General features: G+C 42.8%; 4 protein-coding genes across 6 annotated transcripts; 3 read left to right on the forward strand and 1 right to left on the reverse strand.

The window, feature by feature from the left end:
- The first annotated feature begins 19 nt into the window (after window positions 1-19).
- Window positions 20-7431, forward strand: si:ch1073-83n3.2 (uncharacterized). Its single transcript, XM_067506623.1, has 5 exons — window positions 20-426; window positions 1635-1893; window positions 3006-3039; window positions 3193-3379; window positions 4050-7431. The coding sequence occupies exons 1-5, from the start codon at window positions 384-386 to the stop codon at window positions 4403-4405; spliced, it is 879 nt and encodes a 292-aa protein (XP_067362724.1). The 5' UTR covers window positions 20-383; the 3' UTR covers window positions 4406-7431.
- A 154-nt stretch (window positions 7432-7585) lies between these two features.
- Window positions 7586-12530, forward strand: LOC137128503 (cytochrome P450 2G1-like). Its single transcript, XM_067506616.1, has 9 exons — window positions 7586-7821; window positions 7995-8157; window positions 8277-8426; window positions 9822-9982; window positions 10150-10326; window positions 10537-10678; window positions 10929-11116; window positions 11195-11336; window positions 11535-12530. Exons 1-9 carry the CDS (start codon window positions 7651-7653, stop codon window positions 11714-11716), a joined length of 1476 nt encoding a protein of 491 aa, XP_067362717.1. The 5' UTR covers window positions 7586-7650; the 3' UTR covers window positions 11717-12530.
- Window positions 12531-13632: 1102 nt separating this feature from the next.
- Window positions 13633-18392, forward strand: LOC137128502 (cytochrome P450 2F3-like). The gene is made up of 9 exons (XM_067506615.1): window positions 13633-14028; window positions 14294-14456; window positions 14641-14790; window positions 15787-15947; window positions 16283-16459; window positions 16533-16674; window positions 16836-17023; window positions 17116-17257; window positions 17388-18392. The coding sequence occupies exons 1-9, from the start codon at window positions 13858-13860 to the stop codon at window positions 17570-17572; spliced, it is 1479 nt and encodes a 492-aa protein (XP_067362716.1). The 5' UTR covers window positions 13633-13857; the 3' UTR covers window positions 17573-18392.
- A 174-nt stretch (window positions 18393-18566) lies between these two features.
- On the reverse strand, window positions 18567-24497 carry LOC137128505 (cyclin-dependent kinase-like 1). Of its 3 annotated transcripts, none has more exons than XM_067506621.1 (10): window positions 24366-24497; window positions 23174-23362; window positions 22850-22971; window positions 21774-21846; window positions 21189-21279; window positions 20633-20833; window positions 20163-20245; window positions 20006-20062; window positions 19383-19535; window positions 18567-19197 (listed from the first exon to the last, which is right to left on the reverse strand). In XM_067506621.1, the coding sequence occupies exons 2-10, from the start codon at window positions 23339-23341 to the stop codon at window positions 19102-19104; spliced, it is 1044 nt and encodes a 347-aa protein (XP_067362722.1). In that variant the 5' UTR covers window positions 23342-23362; window positions 24366-24497; the 3' UTR covers window positions 18567-19101. The 3 variants fall into 3 exon arrangements, with proteins under 3 accessions (XP_067362722.1, XP_067362721.1, XP_067362720.1); XM_067506620.1 differs by lacking the exon at window positions 24366-24497 and adding an exon at window positions 23999-24126; XM_067506619.1 differs by lacking the exon at window positions 24366-24497 and adding an exon at window positions 23603-24047.
- Window positions 24498-24543: the final 46 nt, after the last annotated feature.

Below are 24543 nucleotides of genomic sequence, written 5' to 3' on the forward strand. Positions count from 1 at the left end.
GTCCATCAGGAGTTGCCCATATGTTGTGTGCAGGACTGCAAATACAGGCTCAAATCTGCGTGCGTGTTCCTGAGAGACGAGCAGTACGGGAAAAGTCCAACGTGGCATCTGGTGATGGCACTGATGAAAACCGGAGGATCTTCCCGCTGGGATTTATTCACTGCTGTTATGATTATTTGGGTCTCTTATGGTCATATGATGTTTATCTGGGTATAAGCGGGGACAGCTCCAGTTCTACTCACACCACCACCGGTTTAAAGGGAGGAAGACCTAAATAGTGGATTACTCTCGCTCTCCCTTTCTCTCGCTCTCTTTTACCCTATTTTTCCAACTCAAATGCTCAGCCTCTCATTTCAGCCGCTGCTGCAGTGACAACCACGGGGATGAGCGCCGCAGGCATTCACCGAGGCTTCCTGAGGAAATATGGTAGGCCCGCTATGACTCCTTAACGTGTGCAGTTCTCTGCCCTCATGCGTGTGCTGCCATCAACCTATGATTGCAGCTTTCAGTATGCAGTGTGTAGTTGAACAAATGACATTGTTTAGCCTTAACCCCAACTTGTGCATGTGATATTAAGTGTCAGAGATTATTAGTATTTATTCTAAGATCAGCACTGGAGATTTAACTGCAGCAGCAGATGAGCACTATCTCTACTGTAAGATGAGTGACACTAGCCTGAAAGTCACCCTGTCTGACATAATTGCAGCCACATGTGTTTGTACAGAACCATGAGATGTTCGTCTTCAAAGCCAAGTCCTGACTGAGCACTCTGCCCGTGTTTCATGTCTTTGCGCTTATGTTACATCTGTTTTATATCTCCCTCAATTTTATTTGATACTGGCGTCACAGTGGCGCAGCAGATACCGCTCGCTAGTAAGATTCATGTGTTTCGGGGTCATTTTACCTTCACCTTCAAAAGACCTTCGCAATAATGTGTGTCAGTTCGAAAAAAAAATGGTCTAAATTCCAATACTTTTTTCTCGCTCGCTCCTGTTTGTGAAATCCACCTGTTCACCTTTAATCCTCTGTATAGAGAAATAGAGCAGCTCTACCCTCTGCATCAATGTGTGATCACCATCTATTATCATTATGACACAGTGGACGGCTGTCTGGGACACTCACAACACAATCTGTCGTGTGTGGCTTGTCCAAAACCAGAAACATTTTCCTTCTGTTGCTAAAAGTCCAGTGATTCTTGTGGCCTCCTCCAAATGAACACAGCCTAATGAAATGAGGGGCTGTGCAATTGCGCTTCTCCTGTTTGCTTCTTTTTATGTGTCTTTTGAATTTCTGTATTTGGAAATGACATAACATGCTTTTACAATCTATTTCCTGGCAGAGATGTGCCAGGAAAGTGTTACCACTGTCTTTTTTAAAAAAAATTGCTCTCATACTAAATTGTGTTGATGTTGTGGTTTAATGTATTTGTATTATATGTATTTCTAATATAATTAATTATATCAATGATTTAGACACAATATTGTAAATTGTAAATGAAATAACTTTTGCAGCACACAGCACTCAAATGTATTTAAGGTTAATGCAATGCAGCAATATCTGATAACTTCAAAAAATATAACTTGATTCTCCAACTCCTACTTAAACACTCGAATCTCTTCGTGTTTTGGCTGCAGGGGGCTTCGTGTTTAAGCAGTGGAAGGAGAAGTACCTCTTGTTGACGATGGAGGGAAGCCTGATGGTGTGTCGCGATGCAGAGTCCCCTCCAGACCAGGTGGTGACATTACAAACAAGCTGTGAGGCGATTGTAGAGGGACGGGAAATCCTTGACCTACCCAAGCTGCCTCCAGGGGGCAGGAGGGACTGCTGCTTCGCCCTTATCCTGCCTCAGAACAAGTTCCTGCTGCTGCTCTCAGACAACCCTGATGACTGCAAGTGGGTCCACACACACACACACACACACACACAGGATTTACATCATCCTTTGCTCTAGTCATTATCAGCTGCTAACTGCACATGGTCACATATTTACACACACGCAATTTTCCATTGGAGCGACCGGGTTTTTTCTGTTTAAACTGGTCTGATAAAATGTGATCTGATCTTCATCTAATCCACAATAATAGACAATGATAAAGTGCTTAATAATCTAATAACCTAATAACATGCAAATAATGCTAACATATTGTGTCCAAATTAAACACAACCTTTTTAAATATTCACAGCACTTGTTAAAAAGAAAAGAATGAAAGTCTTCCTTCAATTTAAAAAAGGATCCAAACATTTTTCAGTCAAATTGCCTCAAACAAGCACTTCCACCAGCTGTGGGTCCAATCTGCACATTCAGGAGGACACGATATTGTGAGGTTGTCGTTTGGCATCTCACATCTTCTCTGCTTTAAAGTTCAACATGTGGATTATCTGGACTCATTCTGTGTTATTGTCCTGTCACATCAGCCCATTTCTGAGCTTCTGCCAGCTCGACTTGACTTGACATGGTTTCGAGCTGCACGGGCTTTTAGTGCTGTCGAGTGTCACTGTGCTCTTTGGCAAACCTTCTGTGATTCTTCATGCCGGCTTCTAATAGCTTTTATCCTACAGTTATTGACCATTTCTATGTTGTCTTCAGAGGGCTTCACCTCAGCTGGGTGGGTAGCCACAGAACTAAATCATCTCCATACGTAGACAGTCGAGCCAACTGTGGAGCGAATATTTAGAATCTGAGATTACTTTATAATCCTGTCGAGCTTTATAACCAATTGTTGATTGAAAGTATGTATTATTTTCCTCAGGCAGAGTCAGGACAGTAAACAGTGAACTCAACGTGTTTGTTTCAAAGCTTCTACTTACCCGTTCTTGTTTCTTTGAACGGAGCTGCACGTTCCCTAACTCCAGGAATGTACAGTGAGGTTGTTAGAATGTTTGAATTGTGTGTTGATTGTCTCTAATACTATCAGGAATGTTTACTCCGTATGGTTGTGACATTCGGACAGGGTGCTCTATCTTTATCTACTAATACAATGCTTTGTCCTACTTACCTTTCACAGTCTTTGGCTGAAGTTGATCAGGAAAGTGAGGGAGGTGAGCCAGCAGTTTACTTAAGTCTGCTTTTCAAATGCCCATTGCAACACACGACCTGTACGTGTTTATACATTCATCTCTAAAGAAATCTGAATTTCAGAAAGCATGATGTCTGATTTTGAACAAGGCCCTTGCGTGTGTCTCATTGCCCAGGGTGTCACGTCATCCCTGACGCTTCAGAGACAGCACAGCATCACTCCCTGCATCACCGACAGGGACCCCCTGCCTGACTCATCCAGCGATAAAGACCCAGGGTCACCCAGGGTCAGTGAGGGCACCCCTCCTCCGTCTCGAGTCCCCGAAAGAGGAGGCTCCTTCCGAGAGAGAGGCCAAAACCAAGGTCAGCCATCAGGTCATCTACAGCTACCTCACAATGTTAGTCAAAGCTGCAGTAGGTGGTGTAGGATGGTGGCTCGGAGAGTTTATACACAGTCTGTTGCATTTAAATACAACTACTGCATAACTACTGCATATACAGTAAAGAAACATGAGCAAAGAAGAAGCAAATGACAAAACGTTTGTGGTTTAAAGAAACACAGATTACTAGTAACATGCTACAGTAGGTGGTGTTTATGTGTGTTTTTAGAGAACATTAAAGTATTGCTGTGGGATTTTGGCATTTTTGTGTTTATTTCCTAATGAAGAAAGTTGTGAGGTGTGTGAGGTGAATGCGTCACACATGGCCAAAGTGGTGAATGTGTTTCTTCATTTGTTCGCCACACTACAATGTGGTGAGCTCTCTCAGCTGTGCCACACAAAATGCTGAAGTAAGTGAATGCAGCAACATTTTCAGCTTATTTCTTTCCTGATAAATTTAAGTCTGATTTTCACCCGTTTTGAGAGATCACCCTCAAAGATCTCCAGAGTGTGAAGGTCGATAGCCATTTTATTATTTTATACTTATTGTTTGGAATCCAGGGAGGCTTTGACAGCAGTGACATCCGTTGACAATGTGCCCACGTTCGCCTGTTTGGTATCTTTATTAAAAATGCATCGCATTATATTTGCAGCAAGTGGACCACCGCGGCCTCTGCGAAGTCTTTCTGCGGTGCCCCCTCATCGTGTTTCGGACTGTCTTCGCCACGGCAACAGCAGCGATGCTCGGGCAGTGAGGGCGGTGTGCCTGCTGATGGGAGGGGCGGCGGCCTCCTCTGCCCTCGGCTACCTCAACTCCTGTTCCCCTTCCTCTTCCCTTGGCAGCAGAGCCCCAGAGATTCCACATGGCACAGGGGGCTTCTCAGAGCTCGCTGGAGGTGGCTCCTTCCACGCCTGCAGCCAGGACGTTGACTCTCCCCACTTCAACAGCTTTGACTTTGAAGGAGACTCTGATTTTGATGCATTCGACTGTGGAGGATTTGCTTTTTAGTTGTGTCATGAGAATTCCTGTGGTGGTAGAACATAAGAGCATTGTTATCAATCACTTGTCTATGTTTGATTTATAAATCCATGAAGGTGTTCTTCTTGGCATTATGTCCATGCTCCTCAGGTAAATAATTCCCTCCTCTGAAATCTGTCTGTCTGTGGTGGACTCTCCGTACCCCAGGATTGGTTGGGGTTAACATAATGAGGAGTATGATTCCAGACAGTCAGACATTTGTGGGCAAATTATAGTATTAGTTTTATAATCCAGTTTTTATCCACTGCTGGTCTTCTTACCGCGTTCATTTTATATTTTTACAAAATGTGTGACCTCTGTGAACATTGTCTCCTCATCCACAATTTTTCCATTTCATTGGCACTTTGCTTGATTTCCATTAGCTTTCAAAAATCATCCCATTTCCCTTTATACGCCAGTATCGTACATGAAATGCAGTTCAAAGGTGAAATCCAAATAAAAATCTATTACGGTGACTGTGCATCCTTGTCTCTGGAGGCTTTTATAAATTGTTTGGAGAGGTGGGACGACAGAGATTTGGAGGGGGGGTCATCTGAGATTTTGTCTCATAGCAAAAATAATCTCTGATTTAAAGCATGTGACGTGGACTGGATGCATGTGTTTGTGTATGTGCCTTGTTTTTACACCAGAATGGGATCAAATCATCTGGTGTCTCATTACATATCAGAGGGATTTTTATGTAAAAACTGAACATGCCTTCTTACTGTCTTCCTGTGTCTCACAGGGAGCACTCAAGTTACACAACATAGCTGAAATTAAATCACTTAATCACTACATGTCAAAATAAATAAGTCACCAATCATCTGGAGGGTTTATTCCCTTTACGATCATACTGTACATCTTTGTTTTAAAAAAAAACTTGCATCAACGTTTCCCCTTTTTTTTTTTTTACTACAAACGCAGACTATCTTTATTATACCATCAATGTTTTACCTCTGAGCCTTGGTGCTCAACATTGACAAGTTGTCAACCAGGCCAAACGTTTGTTGTATCAGTTTGTGACTGTGACCAAGTGCTCTGCCAACCATTTATGTAAAAGCAAAGATAGTGTCTGGCACAAAATAAATCTGGGTAAAGGTCCAACCCTGTCTCCCAAAATATACACTCATATACAACCAAACTGCAAATACAATGCCTTTTGTAGCAATTATAATGAGCCAATCAAAATGATATATTCATTATCATTCAATTCAATTCAATTCAACTTTATTTATATAGCGCCAATTCACAACAAAGTCATCTCAGGGCACTTTACAGAATAAAGTCAAGATTATAAAGATATATAAAGAGAACCCAACAATTCCCCCTGGAGCAAGCCATAGGCAACAGTGGAGAGGAAAAACTCCCTTTAACGGAAGAAACCTCCAGCAGAACCAGGCTCAGGGTGGGTGGCCATCTGCCTCGACCGGTTGGGGTGAGTGGAAAGGGGAGAGAGAAAAGAACAGAGCAACAAAAAGCAATAACAAAACATCGGGCAGATTGGTAGGACCAGTAGCTGCACGCTGGAAGACACACAGCTTCAAAGCCGGGGGACACCTGCAGAAAGGGACAGAGAGAGGGGGACAGAGGAGGACAAAGACAACTACGGGAGAGAACACACAGAGTTAATGACATACAGTGGTGAGAATTGCGGGGTGAGAGGAGAGGAGAGATGGTCAAGAGGAGGAAAGGAGCTCAGTGCATTGGGGGGTGGGTCCCCCAGCAGTCTAAGCCTATGGCAGCATAACTATAACTAACTATATGCTTTATTAAAGAGGAAGGTTTTAAGCTTAGACTTAAAAGTAGAGAGGGTGTCTGCTTCCCGAATCTGAACTGGGAGCTGGTTCCACAAGAGAGGAGCTTGATAGCTAAAGGCTCTACCTCCCATTCTACTTTTGGAAATTCTGGGAACCACAAGTAGGCCTGCATTCTGAGAGCGAAGTGGTCTACTGGGATGATATGGTGCTATGAGGTCTTCTATATATGACCACCGTGGTTGCAAATTGCATTGCATTGCCATTTACGATTTGACATTTACGCATGTCAAGATGTTCTCGTTACAAGAAACGTAAAGTGGCTGTAATGAAATTCCTCGGGAAAACGTTTGCAGTTTAGTTGTATAAGAACATAATTTTTAGGAGACTGGGTTGAAGACAGATGCACGGTGACGTTGTTCAAATCTAATAAACTACACAATGACATAAAGCACTGACAAATAGATGCAGAGATATCTGGCCATGTCTCTGTGTCTCTGTGCTCTGGGCCACTCTTCAACCTTACTTCATTCCTTGCATCAATATGATGTAAAATATTGCCACAGCATTTGTAATAGTAAATGGCTAAATCTTATAAAAGAGGAACAAGACATCTTGATTCCTCAACTTTTGCTTTTTTCACTGAACTTTCACTGAACAAAACAAACACGCAAACCACCAAAACACACAGCATTAACAGTTTCCAGGCCACATTAACAAACCATCCCACCCCCACATAATTCGACGGGTTTCCTTGGCATATTTTCAGGTTATCTAATCAACTGGTTCTTCACTCAGTGTTAGAATTTAGGATGTTGAAAGGCCTTTTGATATCAAGTCAAAAAAATAAGGAAAACCTACAGAATTCACATTTCTCCTTTTCAATAATTGACATCCGAGTAACCGCACATTAACATGAACTAACAATTAACGCTGTGTGTGTGTGTGTGTGAGACCTGTAGAGCCGCGACAATCCAGCCAGTATTCGTTACATTTTTTACACACTGTAGATGAAATCAGAGTGTGAAAGCTTTGGATTGTGATGGAATGTTCAGCATCTTTATCCCGCTCTCTTTTTAAAAGAACACTTTAATCTATGTCATTTTCTGATGACACTGCATTGAAAAGACACTATGTTACATAATCGTGCACTGAGGTTCTGTGTGCATAAAGGACTCACTAATAATCCTGTCACCTGGGGCAGAGAGAGGTAGTGAATAATGCATTGTTTTTGCAGAGAATAGGTGAAATATTCTAACATGTTGCATTTCTTGCTTTGCAGGCTTTAGGCCAATGAAAAGCAGGTAAAGGTGGGATAATATGCAATGCATAGTCACATGGTTTAACTCTCTCCCAGTGCTGCACTTTAGCCCACTGCTGCTTGAACAGACCCAGCCAATCACAGAGTAAACAAGTGATGTTTGTGAGTATAAGAGAGATCTGCTGACCACGAACGAGACGAGAAGACAAAGTATAGAGAGCATGATGGACTTTTTTGCAACAGTGATATTGGCAGGGCTACTCTTAGCTCTTCTGTGGTTCAGTGCGAGAAACAGTCGGAAGTATCACTTGCCTCCGGGACCCTTTGCACTACCTCTGGTAGGAAACCTGCCACAACTGGACAAAAATGCACCTTTTAAAAGCTTTGTTAAGGTGAGTTCAGGAACTGTTTTTTGCACTAGTCAATAGATTTAAGGTGGTGTTCATCAATGCACCACATGGCATCTGACAAGAATAACTGGGATCAGTTCCCCCGTTATTACATGAACCAGAAATCACATTGCGTTGAGGTATTTATCACCCTAATGAATCATTTACTTTTCTAGTTCAGTGAAACCTATGGTCCCGTGATCACAGTGTACCTGGGGTGGCAGCGGGCTGTTGTTCTGGCAGGATTTGATGCAGTGAAAGAGGCCCTGGTGGACCATGCAGATGACTTCACGGGCAGAGGGCAAATACCATTTGTACTCAAAGCCACCAGAGGCTATGGTAAAACAAGGCTTTAAAAAAACCCTGTCTGTCATGGGATATGTGATTTTTATTTGGAGGCTTCGTGCCAGTTCAGCATGACCCTTGTTGGTCAACAAGCCCATATCTCCCTCTTTCAGGCTTGGTGATGAGTAACGGGGAGCGCTGGCGCCAGCTGCGACGATTCACACTGACAACCCTGAGAGACTTTGGGATGGGACGCAAAGGGATGGAAGCGTGGATCCAGGAAGAGAGCAACCACATGAGGGCTCAGATAGACACTTTTAAAGGTGTGTTGCTGTAAGAGCTACAGTAGCTGTTATGCAACTGGACATATGTTTGGTCTATTTACTGTATCTCACCAGACTCAGCTGCACTTTGACCTATGTTTTATTCACATGCTCTCAGCCCACAGCGTCAAATTGCTGTTTGACTCCTCAGGAATGAGAACTTGCAGTTTTGTCACGGTTTTGGTTAAGGGGTGGACCCAAGAGAGGAGACAGTGCGAGGGATGAACGAAAAAAGGGTTTATTTAACAGATACTAAAATGGTGAACACAAGTCGCTCCAAACAGGAAGATACTAGAGCCCGGATCCAGAACAGAATTTACCAAAAATAAATACAGCTAAGACTCAGGCACAAGTTAGACAAGGAAATTAACGAACAAACAAAGGCTACTAAATGAATAAGGGACAGATAAATGTTAAACTACTAAAGCATATAAACACAAGGGTAAGGCTAAGGAAACTAACAAAAATATAAAAAGACACAAACTATTGAACAAAGGAACACACGTAATAATGATTAAAGTAAAACAAAGCACAACTTAAAACACACTGGAAGGATAAGATACCAAAGTAACAGAGGTGGGGGAGCACATAAACACACGAACTAAGGGGAGGCAGACATGAACAAACTAAGCATAAAGTTCTGGCAAACTAAGAACACACAAGCAAACCTAAACGTGAAAAAACCAGGATCAAAACTAGGGGAGAAAACTAGAGACTAGGCCAAAGACTGAATTAAACAAATGGAACCCTAAAACACAAAAACCCGGGAGAAACTGGCGGGGAAAACCGGACTAAAACAAGAAACACTGATTGAGAACAAAAGCAAACCAAAGACCAAATGACACAGATTCCCAGAAAAATGTCCAAGAAACTAGAGTCCTGAATGAAAGAGTCCATGGGCTTGATGAGGGTAATAATGACGACGGTAATGGCGACACTGAAGACAGGAACCACGATGGCAGTGACCACGTTAACAACGACGAGGATCTGGCAGGGGAGTGAGGGGAGGACTGAACTTAAATAGAGGAGGGAACAGGTGCAAACCAAGGAAGTAGGAAGAAGGGCCACAAAATAAAAGTCCACAGACAGGAAGTGCAGAGAGATCCTGACAAGTTTATTTTGTAAAATGTGTACATTTCCTCACTCGAGCTGATAGGCTGATCAAAAACAATACTTGAATTGAATGTTTTTATTCGATTGCTCAATAAAAGCCAATGATTGTCCTCAGACCTAAAAAACTAAAAAGGCTGATACCAGTGGAATGATTCCCGTGTCAGTAGCACATGTATCGTCGTTTTGGAACAATCACAGTTTTGTTCGTTTGTTTTTTTTTTTCAGAATTTTCTGATCAGCGTCTTTAATAGACTGGTTCTGTGTTTCCCTCTTGTCCTACAGCCAAACCTTTCGACCCCACGTTCTTGTTGAGCTGCACAGTGTCCAATGTGGTCTGCTGCTTGGTGTTTGGCCAGCGCTTCAATTATGAAGACAAGCAGTTCCTGCGTCTCCTCAACATCATATCTGAGATTTTAAAGTTTGGTAGTACACCTCGGGGTCAGGTGAGTAAAGGGGGGGGTATTCAGTGTCCAGGTGACAATCTCTGGACATGCTGTAATAAGTGAGAACAAAACTCAGTCATTTTGCAAAGTCTGCTGCTGTGGAATCAACACATATAAGATCTTCTGAGAAAAACAAAACTGCAGTGCTGTGCGCTTCCCTCCCACAGATGTACAACATCTTTCCCTGGTTAATGGAGCGTCTTCCCGGCCGCCATCACACTCTTTTTGATAACATTGAGGAGCTGAGAGAGTTTACTGAGAAGAAGATCCAAGAACACGAAGAAACCCTGGACCCCAGCTCCCTGAGAGACTACATTGACTGCTTCCTCATTCGAGTCCATCAGGTTGTTAAGAACTTCAGTATCTGTTGTTTTGTTTAAAGATCATATTTGCTTCTTTCATTGTGTTTGTCCGTGATAGCACAGATACTATTTTGGTATATCTGAATATAATAGTTGCTTTTTTCAACATTTAACATTATTTTAACAAAAATAACAATCAAATTAGTTTCATGACTCTATATTCACTATAACCGGGTTTTATCTCTTCCTCAGGAAAAAGACATTCCCACAACTGAGTTCCACCTTGACAACTTGGTGGCAACAGTGCTGAACTTGTTCCTGGCAGGGACAGAAACCACCAGCTCCACCATCAGATATGCCCTCAGTGTGCTGATCAAATACCCACAGATACAGGGTAGGTCCATTAAGTGAAGTGAAATCATTTTTCCTACAAATGCATCAGCATAAAGAACTGAATACAACTGTAGCTCCACCTGTCTAATAACGATTAGACTATTTGTTGGAGTCAGCCTGTCAAGATAATTTAGTCTCATTGTGGTTTTAAAGGTTTGGAAGCTAGACAACACATTCATTTTTGAATGTGCCTCTTTTTTTTTTTTTACAGTTTTAACATTACAGTAACACTTTTGTTTTACCGCGTTCAGAAAAAATGCAGCAGGAGATTGACACTGTGATTGGAAGAGAGCGTTGCGCCAACATGGAGGACAGGAAGTCCCTCCCATTCACAGACGCTGTCATCCATGAGGTGCAGCGTTTTCTGGACATTGTTCCGTTCAGCGTCCCTCACTATGCACTCAAGGACATCTTATTCAGAGGTTACACAATCCCCAAGGTATTCTGGATTTTTTTTACACGATGTCGATACAAAAAAAATGCATTATCACACTAACATGAGATCTTGTCTTGATAGGACACTATAATTCTTCCCTTGCTGCACTCTGTGCTGAAAGATGAAAAACACTGGGCAACACCCTGGTCCTTTAACCCCCAGCACTTCCTGGACCAGAATGGCAACTTTAAGAAAAATCCTGCATTCCTGCCATTTGCTGCAGGTAAAAACACAGTCTTCAGTTTTTGGTTGAAATCTGCATTGAACACACATATGAACATGCTGTGAGACTGGTTTCCCCTCACTAATCAACATTATGCCAGTGATCTTGCTCAGCGTGTCTCACTCTTTGCATATTTACATTCACAACAAAAACTTTTTAATCATGCACTGCTTTGTTTGTGGTCGTCTGTCTTTGCAGGGAAAAGAGCCTGTGTTGGTGAGTCTCTGGCTCGTATGGAGCTTTTTATCTTTGTGGTGTCTCTGCTGCAGCAATTCACCTTTTCCTGCACCCAAGGCCCCGACAGTATAAGCCTCATTCCAGAGTACAGCAGCTTTGCCAATTTGCCACGCAGGTACCAGATCCTCGCCACACCACGATGAAATGAGGCTTAAAGCACTGAGTCACACACAAGAACACACACAGTGCTTTATCGTGATACAATAATTTTGTGTATAGAAGACAAGACTGTCAGACGTGGAATCTAATGAACAGCTTCTCACATAATATCATTTTGGATAACTGAATGATCTCTGCTCAGCCTTGATTAATTCTCAGCCTGGTGCCCCTCATAAGGAGGCACTATGTTGCTTAGTGTTTTTGTCCTGTTTGGCTAAACCGAAAGACCTAGATGCTTGGTGATTATTGAAGGGAGCTGTTAGCTACATGTCAAGCCAGGACAGAATAGTCAGCCTGCAGCCTGGATTCGCTTATTTGTGTATTTCACAGACTGAATTACAAATGTCTTCGTTCTGAAAAGCAACACCCTTGTAAATATTGTCCACGCTCTTCGTACACGAGTAGTTCACAGGCCACAATACAAGTGCTGAATCTGGGCACATGGCACGATGTTAGTTATAAATGGAAAGGTCCCCAGGTTTGGATTGAAGACATATGTCATCATGTGGAGACTGTGTTTTCGGACAACAACAGAAGTCTATGGCCCCAATAAATGAGCAAATCCAGGCTGCAGACTGACAAGAAACGAAATGTGAGTTTAGCTTTAGCATCTGTATGGTGATTGTGGACAATACAATTAATTTAGAAACTGACTGAAATGATCCTTTAAGGTTTTCTCTTAATATGTATTTTTTTAATCACATTTTGGTCCTCATCTCGGCTGTTAACATCTTTTGTTTACATTATATAAACGTATGTACTCCCACTGGCTTTCAAAATAAAGTTTTATTGCTTAAATTGTGTGTGTGCACATTCTACAATCAACCCAGAAGCAGAGTATTTAAGGCATGTTCACCTACTCAACACTACTACATTATTCCCAGCTCTGTACTACACCAACAGCTGCGTGTACTAACCCGGATACACTCATGGACCAAATAGCAGCTCACAAACGCTGCCTAGCTCATGGCAGCAGATGGGATGAGAGTCAAAGTGAACATTCAAATACACATCTTTTCCAAAGGTGTTTTTATTAAGGTTAAGGTGTTTAAGGTGTTTTATTAAGGCGTTTTAACTATTGCCATTTTCCTCCACTGTATTTCTTTAAACCTTTAGTTGGTACTTACATTTGGGAATATTATTAATATTACATTATACGGTATAATAATGTGTTCAAAGTACATGGAAAATCAGATGATCATGAAAACAGCTGATAAGGTCATTAAAATAAACCTTATTACCAGCTGGAACTTTAAAGTTATGAACACGTTGCCATTCTGCATATTATTATTATTTAGTATTAGTTCTTTTCTCAGTCATCCAGGTTTGGTTATCTGAAGACTGAATCGTGCCAACTGGACTTCTTTCTTCTTTGTTACAAACATTTGGCTACTCATCCAATCCAACACTCCCCAGCCAATCACTGAGTGATATGAATGTGTTTAAGATTGATCTGCTGACCAGTGAAGAGATATGAAGACAAAGTGTAGAGAGCATTGTTGCTACTCTTAGCTCCTCTGTGGTTTAGTGCAAGAAACAGTCAGAAGTTGCCTTTTGTCCGGTAGGAAACCTGCCACAAGTGGAGAAAAAGTGGAGCCTCTGAAAGCTTTTTCAAGGTGAGTTTGGGAGCTGTTGAATTGAGGGGCTGCATGACTAAAACACACAGTGCTGTTTCCTGCGTTATTGCATAAAATCGCTTTAATAAAAGTATGATATCATTTTTATCCAAATACACTTGTCTTATAAGGTAATTTATTCGCTTTATACTACATATTATTTAATTCCACACAGAATTTGATTTGCAACGCAGGAACCCCTGCAAACCTTCAAAATAAAGTTCCGGTGCCTAAACCGTCTGTGCCGTGTGTGTTTATGATCACTGTGAGTGTGTTCACCTGACAGTGAACGCTAACTTCAGAAATGTATTGTGTCTTTCTCGGGATACACAGCTGGAGTTACTGCGTGTAAGTGCGCTTCCCTCCCTCCTCAGCTGTGTCCTGGAATGCGGGGGGAAGCGCTGCCCCGGGAGCAGCGGCGCGTACTTACACAACCAGTTCCTCTCCGCAAAGACTTGGAGCTTTAGTCAACTGCAGAGGACAGGACATTTCTACTATTCGCGAGCATTATGGAGGCCGCAGGCACACTGATTTTAGCGGGACTAACGTTAGCTCTGCTGTGGCTGTTCAGCCTGAAGACCCGTGCAGGGGGTCGTGTACCTCCGGGGCCTCCTGCTCTGCCCGTCATCGGAAACTTACTGCAGCTTGACAAACGAGCTCCTTTCCAAACGATGCTAAAGGTGAAAAGGAGTTTTGGATGGGTTTTTTTTTTTCTCCACTTGTCATCCTGCACACTGTGATGTTTAGTGCTGTGTTGCTTTGGCTGTAATATCCTATTGCGTCGATTTTTATTGCATAACCGATTCTCATTGCAACACTGAAAACACAGAACACACCCACTTGTTAAACACGAATTTAATATTTAATCAACTCTCCTGTGTAGATTTGTGCTTTTGAGACAGCAAATACAAACACTGCGGGCTTGTTTTTCTGTTGTACGTCCAGCTCAGTGAAAAGTATGGCCCTGTTCTGACCCTGTACCTGGGTCGTCAGCGTGCTGTGGTTCTGGTGGGCTATGATGCACTGAAGGAGGCACTGGTGGACCAAGCAGAAGACTTCAATGGTCGAGGACCTCTTCCCTTTCTGCTCAAAGCCACCAAAGGCTACGGTAATATGGGGTCTTTTCAGAAACCTCAGGCAGGATGAAGTTAAAAATGTGTTTTTGCAAAGACAAACGAGCTTCTTTTGGGTCAGTCAGATAGATGAGGTCAGAGTGTGTCATGCACTTACACTGAATACTTTAAGGGTCCATTTAAATACTCTTTTTACTTTACTTACATTCTCCTCCAAAGGTTTAGTGATCAGCAATGGGGAGCGGTGGCAGCAGTTGCGCCGTTTCACCCTAACAACTCTAAGAGACTTTGGGATGGGACGCAAGGGGATGGAAGAGTGGATTCAGGAGGAGAGCAAGCACCTGGTGAATCGCTTAACTAGTACCAAAGGTGTGTTCTGTGTGTGCATTGCTGTATCAGCTACTGTATGTACACTATCATCTCGTCTTGACAGATACAACAAAATGGAGCTGATAGATTTAATTTACTGGCTTACAGGGTTGAATACAGTACTTTCTAACGAAGAAGGCTTTGATAGCTTGAGTCTGTACTCTCAAGGTCCACTGCTTTCGGCTTGTCCCTTCATGGGGTCGCCTCAGCCGAATGTGTTCCACACGTAGATTTGGTATGAGTTTTTCCTGCCGGACCTTCCCATTTTATCCGAGCTCGGAACTGGCACAGAGGTGGCCCCTTGGTCCATCCGCTCCGGCCTCCTCTCACTGCTCCACTGCTCTTTGCTAAGCTTCACCTAGCTCTTCAGGAATTAGTTGTTATAGAATTACAATAAACAGTATATTAACTAACCAGTCAAGCTTTGGAGAATATTTCTACTAAAGTAAAGATTACACACAGTCCTGTACCTTTGATTAAGCCGTAATTTTGTGTGAATCCTTTGGGAGAAAAAGGCTGTAAAAGTGGTGATAGTGAGGTTAGTGGATTATTATTAAGACAAAGTTCCACAAAATTACATTAAATCACTCATTTACACCATGTTAAAGAGAAAATGGTATCAAAAGGATGATTTAAGTTTGCACAAATCCAGTCATATTCCCAATAACTGTTTGTATTTTCTAAATGTTGGATTTGTTTCCTCTTGATTGTAGTAGACGATATTCTGCTTGAGGCCAAACTCGTCATGAGTTACTCATTCAAGCATGACTGTGGTATAAAGTGTTTGTTATCTAACTGTAAAGCCAGTTGTTATGCAGTCAGTAAGTTTTAACGTGATGTTTTAGTAGAAAATAGGTCACTGATATGTCTCTTCTTGTTTTTTTCTTTTTTGCATTCACAATTTGTTCCCTGGCAGGCACATGGTTGTTTTGAGGATTGTGTTTCCTTTCCTAATTGTGTGGGTCACACTGACTCATTTCCTCTTTTTCGGTCCAGCCGCATCTTTTGAGCCGACCGCCGTCCTGAACTGCTGCGTGTCCAACGTCATTTGCTGCTTGGTGTTTGGTCAACGCTTCAGCTATGACGATGACCATTTCCTCCACTTCCTTCAGACAATCTCAGAAGCCCTGAGATTTGGCAGCAGTCCTTGGGGTCAGGTAACAGCAGGAGGGGGCAGAGAACTTGAAGCAGCATGGTGGGTGCTTCTGGTCAGGAGATCAACTCCTCAGCTGGAGGCTTTAATGTATTTTGAGGGTCTGGGTAAAGAGCCCCCCAAGCTTTAAAAGGAGAAGCAGTTAGGATAATGGATGGATGGATTGTCATATTCGTCTGTGTGAGTAATTTGTAGTGTACAGAGAATAACATTTGCTTGCGCTTTCTCAAGTTCGCAGACACATGTTCAGTTATTTAGTTTGAGTGGGGTGTTATTTTTTTGTGACGAGGCCCCTCATACACAAAAGGTTGTAATTGTTTTTCCTACTCCCCATCACAGCTGTATAATATCTTCCCTCGGCTGATGGAAAGGCTTCCAGGTCGACACCACGACATTTTTGCCAGAATCGAACAGCTGAGGGAGTTTATTATGAAAAAGATCCAGGAACACCAGCACACGCTGGAGCCAAACTCACCCAGAGATTACATCGACTGCTTCCTCCTCAGACAGCGACAGGTAGGGCTTCACCAGAGTGAGCGTCAGGTTGTGTTGTCACATCGCTAAAAGGATTCTTACTTTGTCCTTTCAGGAAACACACATTGCCACAACTGAGTTCCACTTTGACAACTTGGTGTCAACAGTGTTCAATCTGTTCCTGGCAGGAACAGAAACCACCAGCTCGACTATCAGATTTGCACTAAGTGTTCTGATCAAATATCCCGAGGCACAGGGTGGGTTACAGCCGGTGCAAAACACGGATTTTAATTGCCTGGTTACATTCGGTCTACAGTACAAAGAAAACCAAATGTTTGCATTGCTGCTAGTCACTTTAGATTTACTATTTTAAAATTGTTGCTACACCTCTCAAATACCCGTTGTTCTCATTCTGAAGAGAGAATGCAGCAGGAGATCGACACAGTGGTTGGACAGGAGCGTTGTCCCTGCATGGAGGACAGGAAGTCCCTGCCCTTTACAGATGCCGTCCTCCATGAAATTCAGCGTCTCATGGATATTGTCCCTATGAGCCTCCCTCACTACACACTGCAGGACATCTCTTTCAGGGGTTACACAATTCCCAAGGTATTTGGGTTTAATCCGTTCAAGTTTCCCTGATGCAGAATAATTAATAAGCTGAGTAATGTCCCACCTTATTTTTTGTCTTGTCCTAACAGGACACACTCATTATTCCTTTGTTGCACTCGGTGCTGAGGGAGGAAAAATACTGGACAACCCCTTGGTCCTTTAACCCGCAGCACTTTTTGGATGAGAACAGCAACTTTAAGAAAAATCCAGCATTTTTGCCCTTTTCTACAGGTAAACACCCTTCGACTGTGGTCCACTGAAGATTGCACCGTCTTTCTAAACAGACGCTTAGAAAGCTCTGAGGCCAATTTACATGTGTTTTCCTTTTATGCTCATAGTTTTCTTTGTGATTATCACTCAGGAAAGAGATCTTGTGTTGGAGAGTCCCTCGCTCGCATGGAGATATTCCTCTTCCTGGCGTCACTTTTGCAGCATTTCACCTTTTCTTGTCCAGGGGGACCTGAAAGTATAGACCTCAGCCCTGAGCACAGCAGCTTCGGCAATATCCCCCGCAGGTACAAGATTGTCAGCACACCCCGGTGGTGATGATGCTTTCAACCATTTATGTGGGCTGAGACCTTTAAAAAGCTGGACGCACACTGTTCTCTGACACACTGCCTCACAACGAAGCACTGCACTCTGATTAGAAATGCCCAGTTAATTATATAGTGGTGTGGAGGCCATGTGCATAGCTGGCATCTGAAGTATCTGTCACACATGAGACCAGTGGGCTTTAACTTGAATTCCCACAGTAAAACACACGTATTTGTGTGTCAAGGGGTCCAGAGCTACTAGTGAAGGGCCGGCAGTGTTGAACAGTGTTGAATGTTGATCAGTCAAACACAAAAGCCCACTGCACATGTAGGAACTTGTTTTAATGTCAGCGGCTATACTTATACTATCTTCTCTGAGCTTTTATTGTTCTTGATTCTTCTGTGGAAATGCAATACTCTCAAGCACTTTGACCCCAGGGACGTTTCCTGTCCTTTTAGTTCCTGGTAAAGAGAAGCGCCAGGAACCTTCGGAGAGTAACAGTGGTCAGTTTCCACTTCTATACTAGGAATAGTGTCTCATTACTGTAACTGGAATTTACATTGATTTAAGTTGTAGGTCAGTTGTGTTGCCTGTACATTGATTTTTCCTGAACTGACTTTTTATACTTTTTTGAGATAAAATCCATAAACTGCACACTAAAGACTTGTTTGGTTTTCTTTTATTCAATCGATAATCAAGGGAAACAGAATGTTTTATCAAAATCCTGTCCTTTAACCCAGAGGAAGACCTGCTGGATTACAGCCTTCAGCAGACTGTAGTACAACAAGCGGTTATTCAATACTTTCCAGGTCAGGTGGTCAGTGTTTAGATGCATGTTCCAGTGTATCACTGTCTTGAGTCGGAGTGAATGTCCATGTCAGACTTTAGGGATCAATGTCAAACACTGAGACTGCAATATGTTAAGAACCCATCAGGTTACACGACCCACCTGAAAGTATCAGTCGGCAAACCTTAATGAGACTGAATGTAGACGCTACGCACAAAATTCACAATTACTAAAGCTGCATTTGCATTTATTAATTCAATGAAAAATATCAAAAAATAAATAGATAAATCCAAACATTGATGTAGCTAGTGTGGAGATGAGTTGTTAGAAAACTAGAGTGGTTTTGTCATTAAGTGATAATGGCACACTGGCGACTGGTGAACGTATGTGTTTATAAAGTGTAAAATGCAGTGTCTGTTGTGTTCAGTGGGAGATGTCCTAAAGCTATTGTATGAAACTTTTTCAAATATTTTTTCAGTAGAAATGTGTCATTATTTCGGAGAAGTGCCCCATGAAATCAAACCCACGCGTGCAGCCCAACCTGCAACTGTAGCTGCTGCCAATCAAGACATTAAGTGAAAGACGTCACAAAAAAAAAAATAAAAAAAAACTTTTTCTCACTCTCAGACCAAGAGAGATGTGACTTCATATTGGTCTGTATTTAAACGACGGCAAAAAAAAAAAAAGAAAAGCCAAAGCACAAGTCGACATTTCTCAGTTCAACCACAAACTGGTAGGACGATTCGCTGCTTTGTCAGATGTTAGGCAAGTGATATTTATGCTTCACCTGCTTCTTGACATCTGGCGCTGGTGAAATGTTGCTGTTTGGTAACTGAGGCAGGTACTGAGCCTGCAGAGAGACACAGAGAAAGACCCTATGAATAAAACTGGTCAGTTTGGATTATTGAAAGTTGCAATCTGTGCCTACAGTAAAGAAGTAGCGTGCACATGGTGGAGAATTGTAATCTGCGCATCATATTTTTCGAGTTTTACATGCAGACACCAACTCTTTGCAACATCATGTTCGCTACTTACTCCTGGCTGTCTGCGTCTGGAGCCTTTGTCATGGCGTCTTCCTGGGCGCTCACCCTCACGGCCCCAGTTGGCTCCTCCGTCCTCCTGGAAGTAAGGCAGCTCCAGCAGCTCCTCACAGGACAGCCGAAGAGAGGGGTCCATGACTAGGCACGACTGCTCACACAAAGACACGCAGACATGAGACAAGCGTTGGCCTTTCTAAACATCTAGTGTTACAGAAAAATGATAAATACAATCATGCTCGCTCCAGCCAACTCACTCAATCAACATATCTTCCTATTTTACAATAGAGGCTGACAAATTCTGGGCTCTTAAAAAGAGGAGACAATACCTACAGTAGTTTTAAAGCCCCTTTCATAGCAAGTCGTGACGCGCTGTGTGTTCTGACGGCTGCTGATCATATCCATAATTCAGTTTTCAGCTATGTGTACTGCAGTAGCGCTACACTTTGCATAAATGACCTGCGGGCGCACATGACCCAGCCCCAAGTTGTCCTTCCTTGGAATCCTTTTGGTTCGTACTTGCCCACTGCATATGAAAAATACCTCCTAAGATCTGCTGGAGATGCTCTATCCCACCCCCTGACCAGGTCTATCAGTCAGCCTCTGTTACACATAGCATACCTTCATCACCTGGAGGGCATGAGGGGACACTCCGTGGAAGCGTTTTTCCAAGGGCTCCTTAGAGCAAAAATAATGGGGAAATATTAAGAACCACAATGTATTACCATTTTCACTGGCATCTCCATGCATGCATACTCTGTGGTAACAGGATACATACTGTTGTGTCAGGTTCAGGAATACTGACTCCAGTAAAGAAGATGTTGGAACGGAAGACCTGCTGGTGATGGGGGATCAGATCACCTGAGGACAGAATTTGGATAATGAAAATCTTCTTTTAGTAATAGCGTTTTTATGATTTGCAAATCCTAATATATATATATATAAAGAAAACAACAACTCTTAACTTTCTGTACCATTTCAACAACCCAAATAAATCGAGGATAAGTGTTAAAGTAAATTCGTGTACAGTTTCTTTATATTTTCGCACCGAACCTGTTCAGCTCAGCGTAAAGAAACACTAGTAATTTTGTCATTTATCTCCCCATAGCTGCTTGAAAAGGTCGATCACGGGCTCCTTTAAAGTGAAATGCTGCAAACAACCCACAGAGACTGTGTGCAAGTAGAATTTAGCAGAGATTTCAAATGTTTTCTTTATATTTCTGCAAATGAGTTTGTGCAACTTATTACCTAGAGTTTTTCGGATGAGGTACAGCTGGTCAAAGTCCGACTTCCCAGGCCAGAGCGGATTCCCGTGGAGCAGCTCAGCGAAGACACAGCCCAGAGCCCATACGTCCACAGGAGGCCCGTACTGAGTGTCCCCGACCAGCAGCTCAGGGGCCCGGTACCAACGGGTTGCTACGTAATCTGTGTAGTCGTCCTCTGGTCCCGCTGAGCACACAAAACACAGACCAGTGACAAGGATTTGTAAGGGCTAACATCTACTTAGATACCGAATAACGAACACCGAATACACACTGCACAATGTAGAGGAAGGGATTACAAGGCTTGCTGAATAGCTACACGTTAATGTATGGTAACGTAACACCGAGACGTAAGGTAGTAAGGGTAAACAGAGACACGCTCCACAGAGACGCACTGACTGACTGAAGAAGTGCCTGCACCAAAACACTGAACGTGAGCCGTCCGTCAGCAGGAGCCGATCGAGGTTCCACGTTGAATAAGTCATTACAGCTACATTAACACTAAATTCCCACAAAAGCACTGGCATCGCTGGATGACCTACTCAGAATACGTGCAAAGCCAAAGTCGCAGAGCTTGATGACTCCGGTCTTGGTGAGGAGGATGTTCTCTGGCTTGACGTCACGGTGGATGCACTGCAACAGAAATGCTGGTTATCGACACGATGCACTGCTGAGTAACAACAGACGAGGCTTAAACTGGGGCTAATAGATTAGAAATGAATATGAACAGACAATGTCCAAATTTAAAAAAAAAAAAACTGATGGACAGTCTTCTCCATTTAAAGGGCTAAATCGAAAATAAAGCAGTTTTGCAATGCTCTACAAATTGGTTAATTATTACCCACCAACAAATACATTTCAAGCAGCACTGTGAGCAATAATTTTGATACTGTGTGAATATAAGAATGCATTTTTTTAGTGCAAGTATTTCATATATATTAACATAGAGTGGTGCAGCCAGCTGATTGTCTGGAAATATAGCTAAGCCTAATTATACAATAATCAGATCTAAAACATGGATTCCAAAATGAAGTACTATATGTGCTGTAAAACCAAACTCTTTCGTAAGGAAACAAAACACTGTGAGAGAAATATGCGATTAAGTACCAGATTAAACATATACTGACGTTATGCTTGTGACAGAAGTTAACAGCCTGCAGAGTCTGCCACACTATGCTCTTCAGCTGTGCCTCTGGTACCCTATAGAAAGCAAGAGACAAAGCGATGGTGATTTTGCAAGCGAAACAAAGTGATTGCTATTAACTGTTCTCATCTATTATTCCAGTGTTTTCCAAAATAAGCCGCACTTTCCACAGGCCTCTTGTCACCTGGGTAACATAAGGCCTGTCCCTAACAGCAACGGTGCCTTTGTTGTCAGGAGCAGCTAGAGTTTCTGCTCTACGGCCTCCTGAGGAACAGAGAGCAACTAGCCTCTCTGCCTTCACGCGGCGGAAGCTAAACTGAAGTCGCGGCTCGGGGACCATAGTTTGAGTGTTGGGTGCTCAATGCATGGAGCAAGGAGGAACAAAAAATCTTCTAAGGTTTAGACGTTTTTTTTTTTTTAGACTCGGCTAATCCTTCCTCACTTTGTTGCCAACTTTTGTCGCCTTTCAGAGCTCCTGGCAACAGTATTCAGTCCTTTGTTGTAAACGCGGTTCCTTTCTGCTGCACTTCCCATGAAAGCAAAGAAGCAGAGATTTAGAATAAACTGGATGCCATAAGGGGGGGGGGGGGGGGGGGCGACTTTTGGCACAGGGGGACGTCCATCACTAAAGTAAAAGTCACAATAACAGAATGTACATGTAAGTGCTCTGCACTGAAGTAGAGGTATTATTGTAGTAAAAAGGATCGGAGTAAAAGTACCCATTTTGAAGCAGAAAGACCCCTTTGTGTTACATTAGTGTACTGACAGACTAAATTACAGCAGCATTTTCTGTTGTAGTTGGGTGACAGAACTCATTTTAACTAATTATAGTCATTTGCGTAGTTTAATCTTTAACAATGAATATTATTTTATACTGTGGTCGTAGCTTTTGGAAAGTGAATTCTTAAGATTCTAAGTACTAGTGCCTCAAATGTGAACCCGCAGAACTTGAACACATGCACTTAGACCTGATCTTCTGCTCTCATTCCTCAATGTTGCTCAACGACACCTCACATATCACGGCAGCAGACCACCGTCACCTTGCTGCCCCTGACTTACCCCCGAGGGTGTTTGTCCAGCTCGTTTAGGACGGTCTGTTCACAGAACTCGAACACCAAGTGGAGCCGCCTTTTCCTCCTGAAGACCTCCAGCAGATTGACCAGATTCACATGTTTCAGTTGCTGCAGGACCCACAGAGAACACGAAATACATGTTACTGCCCCCGATGCCTGTAAACCTCCTGGTGCAATAAATAAATCAACAACGCACGGACACTAGGGCGTTCCTGACAAAGTGACCAAAGATCACCTTTGAACGTGCACGTGTCCACCCGTGGTGTTGAATGCATGCAAGCGTGACACTTTGGGGCTAATCTCTTCTTACCTTCAGCATTCGTATTTCTCTCAGTGCAATCTTCTTAATAACTGGATCATCTTCAGACTCCACAAACTTCTTGATGGCTACAATCTGCCCAGTGTCTCTGTGTCTGCATTTAAACACCACACCATAGGATCCCTCACCAATTTTGGCCAGCTTTTCATACTTGTCCATTGGGCAGTGAGTAGCTGTCACCTATAAAAACACGTGTTTTCACACCTCATTAAAATCGAAAAACATTTGAGACCCAAACATGCATTCATTTAAAGTCATATGCTCCTTTGGATCAAACTGTTTTCCATCTCACCAAATGAATTAATGCATTTCTTTGTTTTTGTTTTTCAGATTCCACAGATTGTATGTATCCAAAACCAACTTATGCAGTTTTTAGTTTTGGCACCCAGAACGAAAACCTAAGGTGAGAGGGGCACTCACCTGTCCAGAACCTGGCAGAGTCTTCATCAACAAGTCACCAGCGAGTGTGCGGATGATTTAAGTCCCTCAAAATGTCGCAAAGGTACTCGCAGACTCACCGTGTGTGTTTGTGTGTGTGTGTGTTTGTGTGTGTGTGTTCTCTCGGTCTCTGTGGCCGCAAAACCATAAAGTGAGGACAGACTACTGTTCCACCAAGAATTTCAGACGTCTCTTATTCTCTGCCTACAATACCATCACTCCGTCCCTCCGCTTTGTGCGTCGCCACTACCTTGGCAACACGTGATGTTGTTTCCGCTAAAAACACAGCCCGCTACCTCGGTGGACGTCTCCATGTTGCCTGCGGTTTGCACATCGAAAGGACTCATAAACACAGGCAGACAGCGACGTTGGACTTACCCCTTACAAACTGCGCAGAAAAGACAGACGGCACAAATGAAGGACACCCAATACACGATGCCGCCGCGGAAGTTCAAAGGCGCACCAGGGCTTTGAATGTGCGTTGTAACCATGGAGACAGACAGGCGAGGTGGGAACGTTATGACGAAACAGCGCGTTAGTCTTCTCAACACTTAATCTAGTTTGCAGCCGAACTGACAAACTCTGTAGATCAATTAGTGCCACTACTTCAGTTTATTATTTTAATTATATTCTATTTATATTTTTTAAATAATAATTCAATTTTCACACAAAGTCAACTCAAGGCACTTTAAAGCCAAAACCAGAACCTGGATCCAGGTATTTGTTTTTTAAAGGACGCCCTCACCGTTTGGGTGTCACGTCATTAAACGTCCTTCTAGCTGAAAAGTGCAGAACCAGCTCTGATGTGGTATCATGTGTCGGTCCCCTCAGTTTACCGTGAATATATTTTCTAATTTTTTTTATATTTTTTTTTGCCACCAACCTCCCTTATTGACTTGCCTGGCTCTGAGACTTCGGGGAAT

This window comes from Channa argus, chromosome 6, assembly GCF_033026475.1.
Source record: "Channa argus isolate prfri chromosome 6, Channa argus male v1.0, whole genome shotgun sequence".
In the NCBI taxonomy this organism is placed as follows: domain Eukaryota; kingdom Metazoa; phylum Chordata; class Actinopteri; order Anabantiformes; family Channidae; genus Channa; species Channa argus.